Consider the following 19,216-nt stretch of genomic DNA (forward strand, 5'->3'; position numbering starts at 1 on the left):
AGTGCTGCACAAGCCATTTCCAGGCATGAACTGAAATATTAAAATAGGATGGCAGTTCTAAATGCAGTACTAGTATATACAGATGAATATGTTTTTGATTGTAGAGAGAAATTTGTAACAGGATATGCTTTTGTCTAAGCTGTTAAGAAGCAAAATGGTGAATGCAAATGTGGCAAAACATTTTACAAGAGGAGCCATAGTTGCATTCATTAATATTTATATGGCATCATCCATGTATATGGTGTTTTACACCTAAACATAAACAGAAAGGCAGGTCCTTGCCCTCAGGAATCTAGCAGATGCATAAAAGTGGACTGAGCAGGTGTAGGATACTTAAAAGGTAAGAAAGAAATTTAGACTGTGTGTCAGGGCTGACTCCAGAGAGTAGAAATGGGTCAGTATTTGCCACCACTGCAAGACTGGTGTAGAGGCCACTATCCCAACTGTGCTGCCATTCCCACTTTGCAGGAAGCAGCTAAGAAGGTCAGAGGTGACAGGAGAATTCTCAACTTCTGTGCCCTTCCTCTTCTAAATTAAAGATGCCTATTGATGGTGCCTTGTCCAAGGTCTTTCCATATCCTGAAATTAACACTGGGCTATGTGTTAAAGGTTTTTCCCTAGACATTTCCAGGTTCTTCTAGTAACAGCTGTCTTGTACTGAACTCCTACAAGTCAACCTAATATTTTTCAAGGCCATAGAATTTTTCATAACACTCATAAGATTTTTCGTAACACTCCTTGTAGAAATGTTCAGGATGTAGAAATGTTCAGGATTCACTAGGCGCTTAATTCAGAACGATTTTTAAATTTTAATCCTTTAGATTGGCATGACTACAGAAGAAATAGATTGCATGGTTCACCATGAAATAATCAGACAAAATGCCTACCCGTCACCTCTGGGCTATGGAAATTTTCCAAAATCTGTTTGTACCTCTGTAAACAACGTGTTATGTCATGGGATTCCTGACAGGTATGCCATTCCCCCCCCCCCTGCAGAATTAAATGTTATACCAATATATATCCCCCATCCCCATTTTATCTAAATAAAATTATATGTATTAGATTCACCTAATGCAAAGTCTGCATACCTCTGTTTATTTCAATGGGATTGGGTGCTCATTCCCCTGTGAGTCTTACTAAAAATGAATAGAGACTGCACAGTAGCTGTGCTGGGTGGATTGTGCACATTGTAGTTTTATTGAAAGCTACCAAAAGTTGAATAAAGCTGATTTTTATGCTGTAAGAAAATGAAGTTGGCACAAAATGAAGGTGTGTCATAATAAAAGCAATGATTAGTGCTTTGCCATATCTTTTCCTAGCAGCCTATGGTGCCTCAGCCAGGTGTTGTCATCCAAAAGAGAAAGTCACTCAAAAGAAAAATGATACTAATTTTTCACTGACGATAGGTTTAAAAAAAAAATAAAAATAATAATACACTAATATATTGCTAATTATTAGTGAATATTGCTAATAACTGAGACAAATTAAATAGTGTCAGTTGTCAGTATTAATTGTGCCACTCATGGCTATAATTTTAATGTTTTGGGTTTGTATTATGGGTTGATTTTTCTCATTTAAATGATTTATTTGGGGCTTATTTGAACGTGAGAGCTTGAAGATTAAAAATGGTTATTCAATTTGCCTCCTCCCTGTTCTACCCAAACAATTATATTTGCTACCTAGAATTGTTTAGCTATATCTGCCATTAGGTGTGTGTTCTTATATTTTTCTGTTGAGAACTGCCTGTCTTATGCGCTGTTTTCCCCCCCTCTGATTAAATTTAAGCCGCCCTCTCCAGGATGGCGATATTATCAACATTGATGTCACGGTGAGTAATTTGTATATTTTTTAAAAGAAAAATAAATAATAGTCTTTGATCAACTTTTAGAATGGCTAGTAGCAACAGGAAGAATCGTAGATTGCAAATGTGGTGTGCAGAGATGAATGTTCCGTTTTTACTTCTAAGCCAAGGCACCAGCAGCTGGTTTCCTCTTTTGTTTTTTCCACTCTGTGTTTATTCCAAGTAGACCCAGGCTTGACTTGAATTTAGGGCTGGAATCAGATGCACTGAGATCAATGTTGGCCTAAGTGAAATGTCAACCCAATCCTGCTATGTGTCATGTTTTTGAGAAGGTGTAATTGTTATTGATCCACTGTGTAGTTAATGCAGAGCACCACAGTACTGGGCAGCAGCTGAAGACAGATATGTATGAGATGAGCTAACATGAAGAAAGCCAGCATTTTTCCTTCACTCTGCCAAGATTGATCTTCCTCTTCCTGCTGATTTTGAGTGGGGCCTGTCATTATCTTACTCTGTCATTAGAGGCTACATTGGCCTGTGTATGTCAGTCTATTTGGACAGCAACTCTTTTGCTAGCAGTGTTCCCTACATTTATTAAAATCCCCGAAGGTAGTATTGTGTTCCATTTGTGGCATAAGAGCCCTGAACCCTTTATTCACAAATGCACAACTTGATCCACAGCTCAGTTAATCCAAAGTACTTGGATTTCCCATGGGACTAAATCAGCTTAAAATCTAGTATTTGGGCTTAACTGGGTTGTGGCTCACATTATACATATGCGATATAACCATTGATATAAACACCAAGAGACCATTTGTTCAATATAAATCTTAATTATAGAATGAACTGCAAAGGAGCTAGGTATACATATCTCACTGAAGGCATAAATAGGGTTATTTCAGTTATCAAAAGAGGAATAATTCACATTTTGTCAATTTTTTGTAATTAGCTTTTTGTTAAAAATTAATATAGAAAGATGATTATTTTAAACTATTCCTTTCTTGTTATGTATACATGTCCTGAAGTTCCAAATTCTTTTTATAATTATTATGTATCTTAGGAATTTTGATGCCAGAATCTTTCTATAAATTGAATTATACAGCTTTGAATGAAAAGAACTTCCTTAACAGTAACAAATACTTCACCTTTGTTTCATCCTATGGTGCCAAGGTTTTCAACCATATCTGTGTTCTACCATATTATTGGATGACATTCTTGCATTATGCTATTTTTGCCTTAAGGGTGGAGTGACCACCAGTCAATTAACGCTGATATTACAATAATGATTAAATATGAAATGAAGCATATTAAATCAATTAAAGTAAATCTTTCTTAACCACTTGATGAAGTAGTGATAATGCTTTGGGCTTTTGTTTTCCCATTTATCTAATTTAACAGTGCCAAGTAATGCAACCACCATATCATAGCTTTAACCTCTGAATTCAAGCATCTTTAATAATGCTTTAATTGTTTGAATATTTTGACCTTTTATACTGTAATAAGTATTGATTTGTGTTTGTATATGTAGGTTTTGTTTTGTTTTTTAAAATAAAATATGTCACATTGCATTCTGCACAACTCTAAATGAACAATGTTAATATCTCCACTTGACCACAATCGTATTATAATATTCAGAGTAAATGTTTACACCTAATCCTCAAGAGTTGCTTCTTGGTATGATTCCATTGGATTGGTCATGGACAAACAACATGATAAAAGCAAACAGGCAAAGTGATGCCATGATGGATAAATGTAGATCCAGCATACCATGAGAGGAAAGCAGTTTGGCAGGGATGGGTAGATAGGAGTGGGAAAACATTGGGTGGGAAAGGATTAAGCATCTCCTTCCTTTTTGCTCTGCTTCTCCACTCAAAATACAGCCTCCCTAAGATGCTTTTCTGGACAAAAATCAGGGTATCACTATATACTTTTTTGGTAATATGTGATTTGCCCCTAAGAGTAGCTAAATCTCCCCAGTTCTTTGATGGAACAATGTTAACTTAATACTGATGCGATCTAAAAAAAACATGTGACTAGTTTGGCATGACCAATAAAACTATGGAGTTAAACTTCTTAAACACCAGCTCCATATGCTGTTTTGAACACCAGCTCCAAACCTGTTTGGAAACTGAGGGGAATTTCAGAAGCAGACTATGATATGGCATAGTGCTGTTCAAAGTGGGGAAGTCTGAAGTGTCAAATGGTGTGCCTAAAATCCACAGAGATACTTTCCATGTGCCCAAGGGCTTAGGCATGGCCAGTGAGATTGTTTACCTTTTTTTTTTTTTTTAAACAGTGGAGCCCTATCTTGGAGTACCTTTTGAAAGTCCCCTCAGTTTCAAAAACATTTTTGCTTTATTTATTTGTTCATGTTAAAGGCTTATCCCCCTCTTTTGATAAAATCATCTCCAACTTTGTTTACCAAAAAAAAAAAAAAGTAAAGTAAATATCTTGTCTTTACGTCACCCTCAAAGTGATGTTCCTCACAACCCGCTTTGGTATCTCCCCTTCAGTGGCAATCTGCTTCCAGTGGCATGATGAAGAAACATAGGATTCCCCCCCCTCCCCTGCCACCAAAAATGTGCTGTCAAGCAGCACTGGATGTAACTGTCTCTAGGGGAGAGGCTTTTCCTCACACAGACCATGATATGACATATGGGGGAGCTACTGTTTGAGAAGCACAAGTCCAAAGTTTTCTTGGACACATGGAACTAGTTGCATAGCTCTCGGAATCCTGGGCTCTGATTATTTACCCCTTAGAACCTGAATGTATCATTCTTATACTTTTCCTGTAGCTGTAATGATGCAAAGGATTTGGTTACCTTAGCAACTAAAGTAGTTCCCTGGACCTGGTAAAGGGACTGTTGGCTCATCTTCATGCCAGCACAGCAGTTCCTGGGTTGTATCCTGACTTGTGTGAGCAGAAAGAGGTTTGTGCAAGGGAGCTCATGTGGGGCAACTTCCCTGCTCCCTCCACCCCAGAGCAGCCCTCTGTAACTACCAAAATCCTTTCCTGATAGTTGGGGGACTGTCAGCAACAGGATGGCATGTGGTGTCTGGAGCTGCAGAGGGAGGTAGTTAGTTGAAATTTCACCTAAGCATCTTCTGTGAGGGGAGTTCCACTCATGGAAGATGCCTCTGTCCAGTTTTCAATCATTTCCCCCTCTTCTGCAGCCCACTATGCTCCACAGAACCCCTCTTCTTCAGGGTCCCCTAACCCTCATGAGAGGCTTTTTGCAGGATGCAGGGGGCTGCTGTGTGGGGAGGAGTGGTGGGGAAGCCACCTTTCTTCCACTTGCACAAATCAAGATAGAACCCACAGTTTTCAGCTGCCAAATACTTTTCTTTAGTTGAAATCAAGTATATAGTTGCTCTAGCACCTACAGTTGTCATGGAAACATTGTTTTTGCGAACCGCCTGGAGCCTCTGGAGTCAGGCAGTGTATTAATTTAATTTAATTTAATTTAATTTAATTTAATTTAATTTAATAAAACACAAGGCCTCAAGAACTCTGCATTCCAGAGCCATCAGTGATTTTGCTGAAGGATGCTCTTACTCCCACCCTGCTGCTGTCCTTACCCACGTCTGAACTTGGGGTCTTCAGAAAGGGGTTAAAAAAGGCAGGGGCCAAATCTGCAATCCTCTCTAAAAGAGCTGCTACCAGTCGGTGCAGACACTGGTTGCCCACCAGGCAAGTCTGGTCCCAGGAACTCTCTGAGAGCTCCAAGGGAGCAAGCTGACCTGACAGCAGTCACCGATAGACTAAAATACCTCTGAGTCTGAGATCAAGTGACCACTCCTGGGCTCCGCTTCCCTGCCTAGAGGGTGGAAACTGGCGCTCCTCCTCTGTTCTTTCTGACCATGTCTAGCTAGTTGCTGTTGCTAACCTGCAGATGTCGAGGAGTACAACAGTGGCCAATTTTCCATGGCACTCACATTCTGAGGATGCCATTTCAAGGGAGCTCAGGCTTTGAGGATGCTGTTTCGCAGCAGTGAGGATAGCAGTTAACTAACTTTACTCAGTTAGCAATTACTCCTGCTAATTGAGTAATAGGGCACCTTTTAAAGTGGTGAATCTCTTCTGTTTATCATGGGGACAGCAACTGGTCCTATCCATCCCCAGCACAGCATTCCTTCAGTGCCTGAGGCTGGTGTTACCTTGCTTTTCTTTTTAGATTGTGAGCTCTTTGGAGACAGGGGAGCATCTTATTATTTATTTTTCGTTGAAAACCACTGTGAACCCTTCTGCTGAAAAGCAGTATATAAATGTCTATAGTTGTAGAGAAGAGCAAGCGAGTGGGAGAGCATGCACGCACCACTGCACCAGCATGCAAAAAGGGTGGCTCTGCAGCTAGCTGGCTGCCCTGCCTCCAGCCAAGAGCTGAAGTGGCTGGCCTGGTTGGAGAGAGCAGGCTGAGTGACCTGTGGGGGAGGAGAACAGAGGATTGTGTGCGTGGCAAAGCTAACCAGGAGAGGAATTTATAGTTAAGAAGCGGGGGCCTCAAGAACCCTGCACCTAGACCGCAGACTGAGCACCTGGTCATCAGCTTCACAGTGGTGAGCTGTATTTATTCTCATATTATCCCATTTTTATCAAATTATGCTTATATAATGCCAATGCACATACACAAATTTTATGCAAAGTGGAGACTTTTTGGAGACTTTATTTTGGTGAAAAGTGTCCTCCATTTCAACTTTTTTGGTGATGATATTGACTCTTTTCACCATCTGCTCCTGGCAACCCTACATGGAGCCTTATAGTGCATGCCTTCTCCTCCCTCTTCCTCCCCAGTGGCAGTGTAGTGCTCAACTCTTTGGCCATACTTGGTTGAGGCCCCTGGGCACCTCCTTTGAGAAGAGCCAAGGAAGCCCCACCACCACCTTCCTCTCCTGCTATTAAGTAGGCCTACGTTGCTTTGCTGTCTGGCCACACTTGACCAAGGCATATCTGCTCTGGGCATAGAAACAGCTGGTCGCAGCACTGGACTTGACTCAGTTGAAGGCTGCTTCATGTGTCCAGATATTCTGATTCTGTGCATTCTAACTGTGGAATATTGGCTCATAAGAATGGGCTATAAATTTCAAAGGCTGTAATCCTCAACAGACTTCTTTGGAAGTCAATCCCATTTATACCTCATATTGTAAGCAATTATGACTAAGGATATGGATGATTTTATAAGTAAATCGTAGGTGTAATCTTATCAATGTTCTGTTTATCCCCCAAATAAATATTTGTTCTAGATTCACATTTAGTGTTGTATCCATGCAGACTAATCCCAGTATTGCCATCCCTGCTTTTCAGATAATATTTAAATATAAACAATTCCTTGAAGTCATAAAATGCCTGCTGCTTCAATAAAATTAAAATAACCAATAAAGCACCCAGGAATATCTATTTCCTGCAGTTATTGATTGTCCTCCTTTTGGTGTGACGTTTAACACCCTAGTAAGTATTGTTGGTCTATAATAATGCATATGCAATATACTGCAGAAAGACTTGCTTGGCAGTATTTATAATTGACCTTTCTAATAGGCATAACTGGGCCATTTCATAGGAAGAAACAATTATTATGGACCAAAGAAGGACAATTACATTCTACAATAATTTGTTTATGGTTGTGTATAAGATCTATAAAATGATTAAATAATAATCTTCTGTCTATCAAATGTCAATGTTTTTCTTTGAGTGAAAATTGTCTTGGAATAACAAACTAAACATATTTTGTTAATTTGTGATAAATTAGAGATAACGCAGGAAAGTGTTTTATTTGCTTCAGTTGCAAAATCTTCACATGCTGTTTAAAGAATGGTAGAAACCCATTTTTTGTACTTCACTGGTCACCGAAACACTACAGCTGTTAACCAACGAATATCAGATGTTGTTATCCCACATCTTAGTAAACATAATTTTAGCACTGACACTTATAAAATAACAATATTTTATTTGCTGTAACTGTTATGTACCTTTAAATGTACATATTGAAAAGCTGAATAGCATGAACTGCAGCTGTGATAAGGTATTACCCATGTAAGAAATATGTATTAGTTGCCTGCTTCATAAGTCCAGGAACAGCAGTTGAAATTATAAAGACTGATAAGATTGACTATGCTAACTATACTTACTTCTTCAGCATAGTAGTGGGTTGGAGGATTGTGTACTTTTGTGTTTGAAAGGTGGACAGATATAGTAAACAGAAAAATATTGAAATTGCCCTAATGCTTGAAAGAAAATTGTATGAAGATTGTATTGAGTGAGAAAAGAATAATTAGAAATTGGAGACAATTCAGTTCGATGTATAAAGAAGAACCAGAACCAGATTCTTTTGTTTCCTATTCCTTACAAATATTAGAAGCAGTTAACCAAACACTGCTTCTGTGACACGTCCATTTGCTTTGATGGAGTATGTGTTTGGGCATGGTGGTTTGTGTCTGTGTACAATCCAGAGAAAGTTAGGCATATAAGTACCATTAAACTTATGTCATAAGACTTCCAGTGCAATCTTGTGTGCATTTACTTGGAGAAGAGTATCACTGAGTTCAACAGGACTTCCTTCCTAGTATGAGTACTTGGATTGCAGTGCACAGTGAAGAGCTGAAGGCTGAAATCTTATACACATTTGCCTGGAAGTAGATCTTTTTGCATATCGTGTTTACTTCTGAGTAACTAGGACTAGGACTGGGCCACACGCCTGTAATCTTACCCGCTCTTACTACAACTACGATGAACAGTTATATACCACTTTTCAACAAAAGCTCCCAAAGCTGTTTACATAGAGAAATTAAAAAATAAATAAATAAAGATACCATTGGCTTACATGTCCCACAGTATAACACCGATGGTTCCAGACACACCCGCTCCACTGAGGGACTCTAGAACACACAATGGTGATGCTGCCTGCGCAAGAGGGCAGCACCAGGAGACTGCTGCAATCTCACAGCGCTTATGACTTCCACTGAGAATTCTTGGAAGCTGCACATGCTGTGTGATTGTAGTAAAGATGGCTTTCGTGTAAAGCTTTTGTACTTTGTGTTTTGCTGGTTGAATGACCGTAACAATAAAGATTTGAGATTTGAGTGTGATGGTTCAAGAGGCAGCAGTCCTGGCACCGCCCTCTTGCACAGCAGCATTGCTGTGGGTTTAAGAGCACTGCGGGTGGGTCAGGCACCACCCATGTTATGCTGCGGGATGTGTAAGCACTGAATGTAGTGGGACTTACTTCTAAATAAACATGCATAGGTTCAGACTCTTAAACCACATAGATTTTGCAGAGAGTCTAATGTGCCTACATTGGATTGCACCTAATCTCAATTTTCTTTAATATACAAAGGGTCTAAACATAACTCCCTTTTTAATGAGTGGAAGTAGTTACTCTTACAGCCTGACCCTTTGTATATTTACTTGGAATTAAGTTTCACTGTTACAGTGGGTCTTGCGTCCATGTAATCATGCAATAAATATCTCAGGCTTAGTATGGGTTTGATCATTAAAAAGAAGTTTCCAGTTAAGCTTATGGAGGAATATTTTGCAAGGTGATAGCCAATTAAAATAGTACATCTCACATACTTTTTGTTAGAATCTTGGATAACATTGTGCATTGCTTTCTAGTAGCAATGCTAGAACTGAAATAGTTGTCTCTGAATAAATCTATAGTGCTCTACTTCAAAAGAATTTAGCTACTAAGAAACTCCAATTGTGTAATACCCTATTGACTAAGTTGAGGTATTGTTTAGATGAGAATATTTCATCTCTGTTGTGTAATTTGTCCTGCTTATTAAAGAAATTCTCAGTAATTAGATGCAAAAATAATCCCTATGGTAGTAAATACCACCATAGTATTTAATACTAAATACATAATACTAAAATATGGTTATTCTTTTTTAAAGTATCAACTAAAGATGTCTCCACTGTATTGAAACTGTAACTGTCCACACAACCAATGATTTAATCCCATATTTTTAAAGTATGACAATGCTATGCACTCTGCATGATATATGCTACCATGCGCTTTACTTTTAGTGCACACAAACCTAGTGCAAAGTACAGATGATAAGCACGGAGGTCATTCACACAATAAAAAACTGTGTTCTACCTGGATTTGGGTGGCCGTGTGTGCTCCCAATTTTCAGTTGAGTGGAAGCAAGGTAAGAGGAGAACCTCAGTAGAAGCGAATGTGTGGAAGCAAGGTAAGAGAAGAACCTTGGTAGAAGTGAATGTGTGGAAGCAAGGTAGGAGGAAAAGCTACCCAGGTTTTCCTCCTACCTTGCTTCCACACAACTGAAAACTGGGAGCACACACAGCTCCCAAACCCAGGTAGAACACAGTTTTTCATTGTGTGAATGATCTCACAGTAGGGATGTGCATGGACCACGGAGGCATGGTCCGATGCCGGGGTATGTGTGTTGCTTTAAGGGTGGTGGGGTTGTACTTACCCCTCCCGCCGCTTTCCCCCCCTCTGGCGCTCCATTTTCAAGTAAAATCTTTGGGGAGGCAGCGGTCCTCCCTGCCCCCCTGCCCCCTTGTTGTCTGCTAAAAGCGGAAGTAACTTCCGCTCATGCGCCCACCGCCACTGCATGCATGCGCGGAAGTTACTCCCGCTTTTAGCAGACAACAAGGGGGCAGGGAGGACCGCTGCCTCCCCGAAGATTTTACTTGAAAATGGAGCGCCGGAGGGGAAAAAGCAGCGGGAGAAGTAAGTACACACACCCCCGCTGCCCTTAAAGCAACACACACACCCCAGCGATGGTCTGTCAGACTGCTGGACCAGTGAACTGGTTCGCAGGCCTCCAACATGGCCTGCGAACCAGTTCGTGCACATCCCTATCTCACAATCACTGCCTTTTGAAATAAACTAGTTTTTGTCTATAATAAATAATATAAATGACATAGGTCGCGAAGGCTGTGCACTGTGCTGTGGATTGTTGGTCTTTAAAATATTTACAGGTATTCTCCTAAAACCAGGACATATTTACATAATTATCTTAGGTGTGGTGAACTTCCTAAGCTCTACAAACCCTGTGCTGGCATCTTCTTATCAATTCTTTGTGCCGTTAACAAAGCACATGCCCTGCACTGTCCAATTTGTTGAATGAGAGAAGGGGACACTGTGTAAGAGTCATGGGGTTCAGATTCACACTACATAAACAAGACTGGTGAAATGAATACTTAGCAGTCCTGGCTCAAGTCCACAGGATGAAATATGGTCCTCATCCTTAGGTCTGAATCCTGCTCTGGCTAAAGCCATGAAGTACACTTTTCCAGGGCCAGCCTTTGCAGTTCATTCTCATAAAGATCATTTATGCATTGTGTGTAAGCTTTTCCAACCATAATTTCTGCTTGGCTCTCAAGTTCCTGCTTAAATAAATAAATAAAATAAGTTTTAGGCTGAAAACCTGGATGGTTAAGCTGCTTAAATCCCATTAACTTTGATGGAATTCTGTGGAGGATTGTAGACCTAATTTGCAACCTTAATTATTTTTGCTTTGGTCAGTGAAGAAAGCCTGTACCTAAGATGTATTTAATGCTGTCAGTCTTCCCATTCTCATGAACGATCTCAGATATAGACAGGACCTAACTCCCCAACTCAAATTTTCTGGTTGGTTGTTTTATTTTATTTTTTAAAACTTGACCTTAAAATAGACCAGGGGGGAAAGGCCAAGAGTGTATTTTACTTCAGGTGATATCTGAGTGGCTATAAAACATGTCTCTTTTACATTTCTGCATGTGTTTAGGTGTATTTCAATGGCTACCATGGTGACACTTCCGAAACAATGTTAGTGGGCAATGTGGATGAGTCTGGTCAAAAGTTAGTAGAGGTTGCCAGGAAATGTAGAGATGAAGCAATTGCAGCTTGCAGACCCAGGGCTCCTTTCTCTGTAATTGGAAACACAATCAGGTAAGCCTTATATTGACAAGTAAAGGGAAGGCTGGCAAGTGGGACAAAGGTTATTGGCGGTTTGGTATATAGCTGATGACATGTTTTATGATTCAGAACCATCATTTCAGTCTGATATCACTATGTGAACTGCTGGGCTGTAATGTTGTTCCCTGGGTAAGAAAGGATTTTAAAAAGTAAATTACACAAGACAGGGTCAGCAGAGATACCTGTCGAAAGAGCCAAAGACCTTTCTCAAATTGGCTGCAGTCTTACCTTTGCAGGTATGATTTGGGTAGCTGCTTTGACTACCGTAGTAAAAATCACCCTGGGGAGACTGAAGGTGGGATTCATATATTTGTTGCATGGTAAATAATGACAGCAAGAAATATATTTAATGTGATGAAAAACTGTTAAAGATCATCATTCAAGATCATCAGTCTCTTGAGAATAATACTCCATGGATCTGATGAAGTGGGCTGTAGTCCATGAAAGCTTACACCATAATAAAGCTGTTAGCCTTTGAGGTACCATAGGACTCTTTGTTGGTTTTGTTGCAAGAGACTAAAACTACACACACCACACCAAAACATTTAGTGCTAGAAATTCTCCCCTTTCACACGAAAGTACATACACAGATAGAGGCAGGAGATCTTCCATTAGAAGGTTCCTTCTGCTTCTTCATTGATTCAGGTGCAACAAGATAGAATTTAAATGACTAATCATGTTTTAGTTGATTAAAATGGATTACTGGTTTCTTTAAATATTTCTGGACATTTTTTAAAGTTGCATTTGATGCCTTTTTATTAATGTGTTTATTAATGGTTACCAGGGGAGGAAATTGCTTGGATCTTGATGGCTCTAAAACATGCATGGCTCAGAATTTTGAAAAGATGCCATCTTCCCACCCCCACCCCCTTCTGTATGAATCTTCAAATACCTTAAGAGAAATAAGAAAAGAGAGCAAAATATCAGTTTTATGTATTTATAGCTTTAAAAATATTGTAACAGAGTCTGAATCAAACTTTAGTAAAACCACTTTGGGTTATATATGAGAAGCTTTTATTGAAGACTTTGTATAAAATTGTGTTTTTGACAGTTTTAAATTATAGGCTAACTAGCCTGGGGAAAAAGGATAGTGTCTTTCTGTTCTTTCATAGGAAATGTTGAATCAGACCCCTACTGGGAAAAGAAATTTAATGCATATCTCACTATCTTACTGTCCATGAATATAATAGAAGTGAATTCAAAATGTAGTTTTATTTTTGCAAATGGGATGAGTCGATGGATGCACCTCCATATTTTTGAACACCTAGGGTTCAACAAATTTACTGGTGGTGCTCTTGCATTTTAACAAAATTTATTCTCGAGTCGAAGGGGGCACAGAAGACGAGATTCTTATTCAAGCATTCTCTCGAGCACTGCATTCATGGCTGTGTCTAAAGGGCATGTCAGCCTTTGATTCTCTCTGAGAGGTAATTATCCTTTTCCTGTCACGGAACAACAAATGATAGCTAACTACAGAGGCACATTTGCAGTAGTCACATTCATCAACTGCAGGAGAAAAAAAATTCAATTTAATTGTGCAACACAGCTGCACATAGGCTTTTTGAGCATTTCTGTTGTTCTCCCTGTCTTGCTATTCCTCCCTACCAGATCTATTTTTTAAACTTTTTTTTCCTCCCTGCTTATTTTTTTCTCTCCCCTTTTTTTGTCTCTTCTTCCATTTTTACTCTCTGTACTTTCTTGTTAAAGTAATTTTCCTTTGTGGCTCTCATTCTTTTTCCCCCCCATTGAAGGCTATGAATGTAGAAAATTATCACAATTACTCATATAATTGAGCCTCTTTGTAGCAAGTGCAACTCCAGTAGCCTTTCTCCATCATGAAAATGGTTTCATTATAGGGTTTTTCATATTCTCTGACACCATCTACACAGAGGAACAGGCGTGCAGATGAGATGTACTAGGAATAGGGTAGATCAGGAAGGTCACAGTGGGAATAATTAGCTCTGCTATGGAAAGAGCATCTAGGCCTTTTACTGCTACATAAATGTACTGTCCGTGGCTTTTAGTCACAAAAAAACTTACTAACAAATGGAGCTCCCGCCTACTACTTTGAAAAAAAGATTTGTATCAACACTACAATTTTCCATCATTAAGACTAATAACACAGAGCCTAGTATACATCAAGGGGAATAAAAAGAAAAATCTCACATTCAAGTGGCGGCTGGGTGCTGACCTTTGTTCCCCTTTTTTGTGTACGACTTAACTCTTTACAAAAAAGAGCCACACGCCACACCAACATGCAGGTGAACTCCAGCCAGTGCTAGCAAAGTACAGCATTCACTTGGAAAATCTGATAAATTTCCACATAGGATAATGCATTTCATTGGATTCACTACATTAATTCTAGCCATTTTTTTTTAAAGGAAAACAAGAGAGGAAAGAAGAGCAGAATTGAAAGTGACATTGCTCTCTCTCTCTCTCTCTCTCCTTCCCTCTTTCCCTTTCCATTTCTTTCTTTTCTTCTTTTCTCCCTTTTTGGCTATATTGATGCAGAGGTCAGTATTTTCACAGCATGTAAATATGTATGCAAAGCTGTGTTGAAAAGCAAATTAATCTGGATTGGTCCATGGTCACAATTACATACATAACAACGGACCACGATCATCTGGATCCCCCCACCCCCGTCCCGCTTCGACATCTTATTCTGTGCTTTATATATGCTGGTTTTGTTTAACTCTTCATAGAGCTAAGGATTTTCATGGGCTGTCGCAATCTTCTCTCCATAGACTTTTCTTACATAGCAAAATTAGAGTTCAGTGAGGAAAATATATAGATTTCTGCCTTGCTGGTGTAAGTAGAGAGACCTATCAAAATTTGAATGGGTTTCTTCTTCTGGCAAATGTACTCTGTGTCTTTGCAGAGTGTGTTTTAAGATACCACAGGAAACACAATGTATTAATAAACAGAATGGGTATGAATGGGTTCTTTGATCAAAAATGCTTTTTAATTCTGTGATTAAATGTTAAAGAACCATAGCATATTTTATAGTAAGTCTCATCTGACAAATGCATACATGTTTAAAACATTATATTGCAGATGGTTTTCCTTTGCTTAGACAACCACTAATCTATTTGAGTTCAGTCCACATAAGTTGACCACCAAAATTCAGACGAAGTGCAATGGGAACAGAACTGAATCTTAGTTCTTTTTATATACCTTGATTTTCCTTTTAAATTTGCTAAAATCCTGTACAAAATATAGTTTAAAAAATAATGAATCGAGATGCAAACAAATGCAAACATAGTTATAGTCAAACCAATTGCAATCTTGGCGTTAAAATTACTGAGATAAGAGTATCAATAATTGGTTTCTAAATGTTTTAACTTATAAATATATGTTTTGATTTTAACTTAGAACAATACAAAGGCAGACTTTTAAAAAAGAAATCTGTTTCTATCAGATTATGCACATTTAAACAATAAGTGGCTCAGGCAAAATAAGTCATTTTAATGTCGTCTGTGATAGATTTTCTTTGACAGCTACTGTAAATTACAATTACACTGCTTCTCCCTGCACTTGAAAGTAAGCATTGCAATAAATTATCTTTTATTTCAATCCATCATGTCTGCCTTTCAGAAATGGAGCACCTCAAATAAAAGTTCAGCACGATTGTAAGAAAAATATAGTAATTTGTGTTAGTTTGAAACTAAAAATGTACCTTTGTTTAGTGAGAAAGCCCACAATTGTGTGCTTTCAAAAATATTACTAATTATACTTCATTCATTGTCATTAGAGGGAATCCCTGAACTTCTGTATTTCCTCAGTTCTAAAATTACTACTGAAGTAAAATATCTTAAGCTCTCCCAAGAGCATTGTGTAACCAAGAGCATTGTGAATAGGATACCATTAAATAATGTAATAATCTAAACGTTGGCCTAAGTCTATATTGCAAGCTATCCTGTTTCTACCCTTAACAGGGCTGCTTAACATGGCTAAGAGTAGTATTTGGGAATATGTCCCCTTCAGCTGCTTTTGTATTTGAAACAAAATCTACGTCTTCATGTGTTTGGTTATTAGGAAGCAACTGCTCCTTCACAGGATGTTTGCCAGTAGTTTGGTTCCCATTGCCCTCCTGCCCTTCCATCCCCCTCCTTGTGCTAAATCTCTGGTGAGGATTATGCAGTTTTGCATTTGACAGTTGTGATCTTGCTTGTTTCCAAATAAGCCTTTAAAAAAAATGTCCGTGTCATTCCCTCAGCATAGAGATTAGTAAAGCTAATCTAGCAAATCTGCAGGGATGTGCAATTATACAAAATAGTGGGGGAAATCTTGCAAACTTCACCTATTGGACCAGGTTACAGGACAAAAAGATAGGGCTCAAAGAAGCTTAATAAGACACCATAAGCTCCATTCAGAAGATATATCTGTACTGGGATCTCTGCATATACACATCTATGTGTGTAGGTAAACTGAAGCTGCGGAATTTACCTAGCACAGTAACTCCAACCTAGGACCCATTTGCACCACCTTAAAAAAAAAATTAGTTCCCGTACAAGCAGACCTGATCTTTCCTAGGTATGTGCTTCCATGGAGAAATGTGATTTGTGAACCAATGTTTCATGGATGTAGGCAGTCCCATGATAATTGTGACAAGTTTTCCACTTGCCGTGACAGGAGCTTCTGCTCATTGTACCTTTGATTACCAAGTTTACACAAGGTGTTTCTTCATGTAAGCATATATTCAAGAAACATTGGGATAGTTCACATAGGCAGAAAATGTATTGAGCTGACACTAGCATTGTGGGACAGTTGCAGTGTAGCCTCTGCAAGTCAGATATGCTTCAGGTTTGCCTCAGGTTACCTGCAATAAAAGCCCAGGGCCAACAATAGCACTTAGCAATAGCACTTACATTTATATACCGCTCTATAGCCGAAGCTCTCTAAGTGGTTTACAATGATTTAGCATATTGCCCCCAACATTCTGGGTACTCATTTTACCGACCTCGGAAGGATGGAAGGCTGAGTCAACCTTGAGCCCCTGGTCAGGATCGAACTTGTAACCTTCTGGTTACAGGGCGGCAGTTTTACCACTGCGCCACCAGGGGCTCTTCCACGAGACTTGTACTCACAGCACTGATGCCTCTAAAGCAACGGCAGAGTAATCTAGTGATTGCTCTATGACAAGGTGTGGTAAAATGGATTAGGTTGTATGTGTAGAAGGTGGTGGAGAGGGTCGCATCCCGCAATGGTAACGGTTTACACATTAGAGGGAAGCCAAGCCTTCTCCCTGACATTACAATGAGTTCGTTCTCACAACCAGCCCTACCCAGGTAGGGCAGTGCTAGCCCAGGTAGAACTGGCCATAACGTGGTATTATACCATCTCAGAATTAGGTTGTATGTGTAGGGGGGGCAGTTGCATCCGTGAAAGTGCCTGCATTTGTAAAAGTTTACACATTAGAGGGAAGCCAAGTCTCCTCCCTGACATATGTAACATAGAATGATGTTCTCACAACCAGCCCTACCAAGGTAAGGCAGCGTTAGCCCAGGTAAGGCTGGTTGTGAGAACTGCTGGGATCAGGAGCAATCCCAGCACTCCTCCCCTGGGTAACACAGGTTTTCTACCCAGGCTAAAAGTGAGGTAGAAGGCCATGCGTGCACCCTTTACCTCACTGCCCAGGCGTGTGGAAGCTCAGGCTGCTGGCAGTGGGGAACTCTGCCAATGCACCACACTCCTTGCACGGTGCATTGTCAGATATGGGAGGATGCAGCCTGCTTTCCACCCACACCCTCACCACTACAGGATCACTTGCACACTGCTCATGTGGACACACGGTGCAAGTGATCCCTGAGCAGCAAGGATTGCATGGGGGAAGGTAGATTGTGTTCTGCCTTCCCCCCAGCCCTCCCCAGACCCACCGAAAATGGTCATGTGAACAACCTTAAAGTAATTTTGTGATATGGAAGAACTTTCATAGAAGCAACCCTATTGTAAATTTGAGGTAGAATGGTCAAATGAGAGTAATGTACTATGCCCGTGTGTCAAAAGTTGAATAGGTTTCTTGTGTTCCTCTCTTTAGAAGTCATCTGCATCCAAGTGGGTCACATCAGTTTCCTAAATATTATTCCCTTTCCCTCTCAACATCTGCTCTACAGCATTAGGACTGGAAATACACTGAACATATGACACATCTATTCTCCAAGGCCACAAGCAACTTCTAACCCAGCCTAATTGACAGATCCTCTCATGGCTACTTGTTATTTCAACTGAGAGAAGATAAGGAGATAACCATGAATATCTGTCACTATATACTTTAGGGATTTATTTCACTTCTTTCATCGCTGAGAAATTTCAAGCTCAACTTCTGTTTTCAAAGTTTTGCCCAAAATGGTTTTGTCACGCACACTTTGAATTTCATACTTTTTCTAGAATCCTATGAGATTCTACAGAAAGGACACTTCACTTTCAATGGCATAGCTCTCTGTCAGTTGAACTTCAAGCCCAATACCAATTCTTTTGGCATCATCTCAGGGAGAGCATTTTGGAAATATTTCATCCAGTCTCTTTTTGTGAAGTTTCAAAGAGCATCACACTTCATGTTACTTTACTTTTCCTGGATCTCAGGTTTGAGGGACTGGCCTCTCCCTTCTGTTTTCAGTCCCTCCTTCCTGCTGTAACTCGTGTAGTACTGCCAAGTGTGTATCACTGGATTTCGAAGTGTGCTTCACTCTTCAAGTCTGTCTACAATGGGCTGGTTGTTTTTATTGGCTGACATGCCCTGAAGCATAGCATGGCCAGTTCAGAATTGCCTGTGCAGCTGCAGAGCTCTGAGACACACAACCAGAGTGCTGTGCAAGAGGTGAATTTTGCAAAAGTCCCCTTTTTTTGGCTCAGCATTGGGTAGACTCTGATCTTTCTAGAGTTAGGCAGAAGGGGGCTTCTGCCAGTTGTGGCTTTACTGTGACAACATTATTATAAAAAGGGGGGGAATTGAATTTCACATTTTGCTGGTACAACACACTCTTGTGCAATCACAGGTTGTATGCTACTTGCATTGGGAATAGTGCAAGTAGCGCATGACCTGCGATTGCACGATGGTGAATTGTATGGGAACAACCCTCTTGCACAGTACCGTGGGTGTGGATGTTAGCTCTGCAGTGGCATGGGTGGTTCTGAATCACCGTCTGCATTGCCCACTGTGGGGCATGTGAGCCATTACCTAGCAGATACAGTGCCTAGTGGGCCAATGCACAGATTGTTGGATTCGGATTTGAACATTTTGGGCTCAGTTCCCAATCCAACCATGGTTTCACCAGCTGGTCTTGGGAAAATTAAATGTCTTCCAGACTCTATTCGATTCTAACAGGCTGTATTCTAACATCCCATTAAAATGGGAGAAACCTATGCACCTTGCCGAGTAAGGGTTGCATAGCACTGTGCAAAGGGCCTTGCATCACTCCGCAGCACAACCAGGCCATATCCATTGGCTGAACTGAGTGTGAGGGATTTTTTAGATTGTGAGGTCCTGAATGAAAGA

General features: G+C 40.0%; 2 protein-coding genes across 13 annotated transcripts in view; one reads left to right on the plus strand and one right to left on the minus strand.

The window, feature by feature from the left end:
• The window catches only part of METAP1D (methionyl aminopeptidase type 1D, mitochondrial), a 127,907-nt gene that overhangs the window by 92,530 nt on the left and 16,161 nt on the right, over positions 1 to 19,216 (plus strand). For 10 of the 11 annotated variants that reach the window (XM_053266243.1, XM_053266233.1, XM_053266190.1 and 7 more), the window contains 3 exons: positions 822 to 970; positions 1,786 to 1,828; positions 11,531 to 11,694. In XM_053266243.1, coding sequence (XP_053122218.1) covers positions 828 to 970; positions 1,786 to 1,828; positions 11,531 to 11,694 — 350 coding nt within the window. In that variant the 5' untranslated portion in view covers positions 822 to 827. Of the gene's footprint in view, positions 1 to 821; positions 971 to 1,785; positions 1,829 to 11,530; positions 11,695 to 15,315; positions 15,578 to 19,216 lie in introns of those variants that run through there. The other variant, XM_053266215.1, reaches the window with a different exon arrangement.
• The window catches only part of LOC128332077 (uncharacterized), a 92,110-nt gene that overhangs the window by 37,980 nt on the left and 34,914 nt on the right, over positions 1 to 19,216 (minus strand). The window lies entirely within an intron of this gene.

Source organism: Hemicordylus capensis, chromosome 1 (genome assembly GCF_027244095.1).
Source record: "Hemicordylus capensis ecotype Gifberg chromosome 1, rHemCap1.1.pri, whole genome shotgun sequence".
NCBI lineage: Eukaryota > Metazoa > Chordata > Lepidosauria > Squamata > Cordylidae > Hemicordylus > Hemicordylus capensis.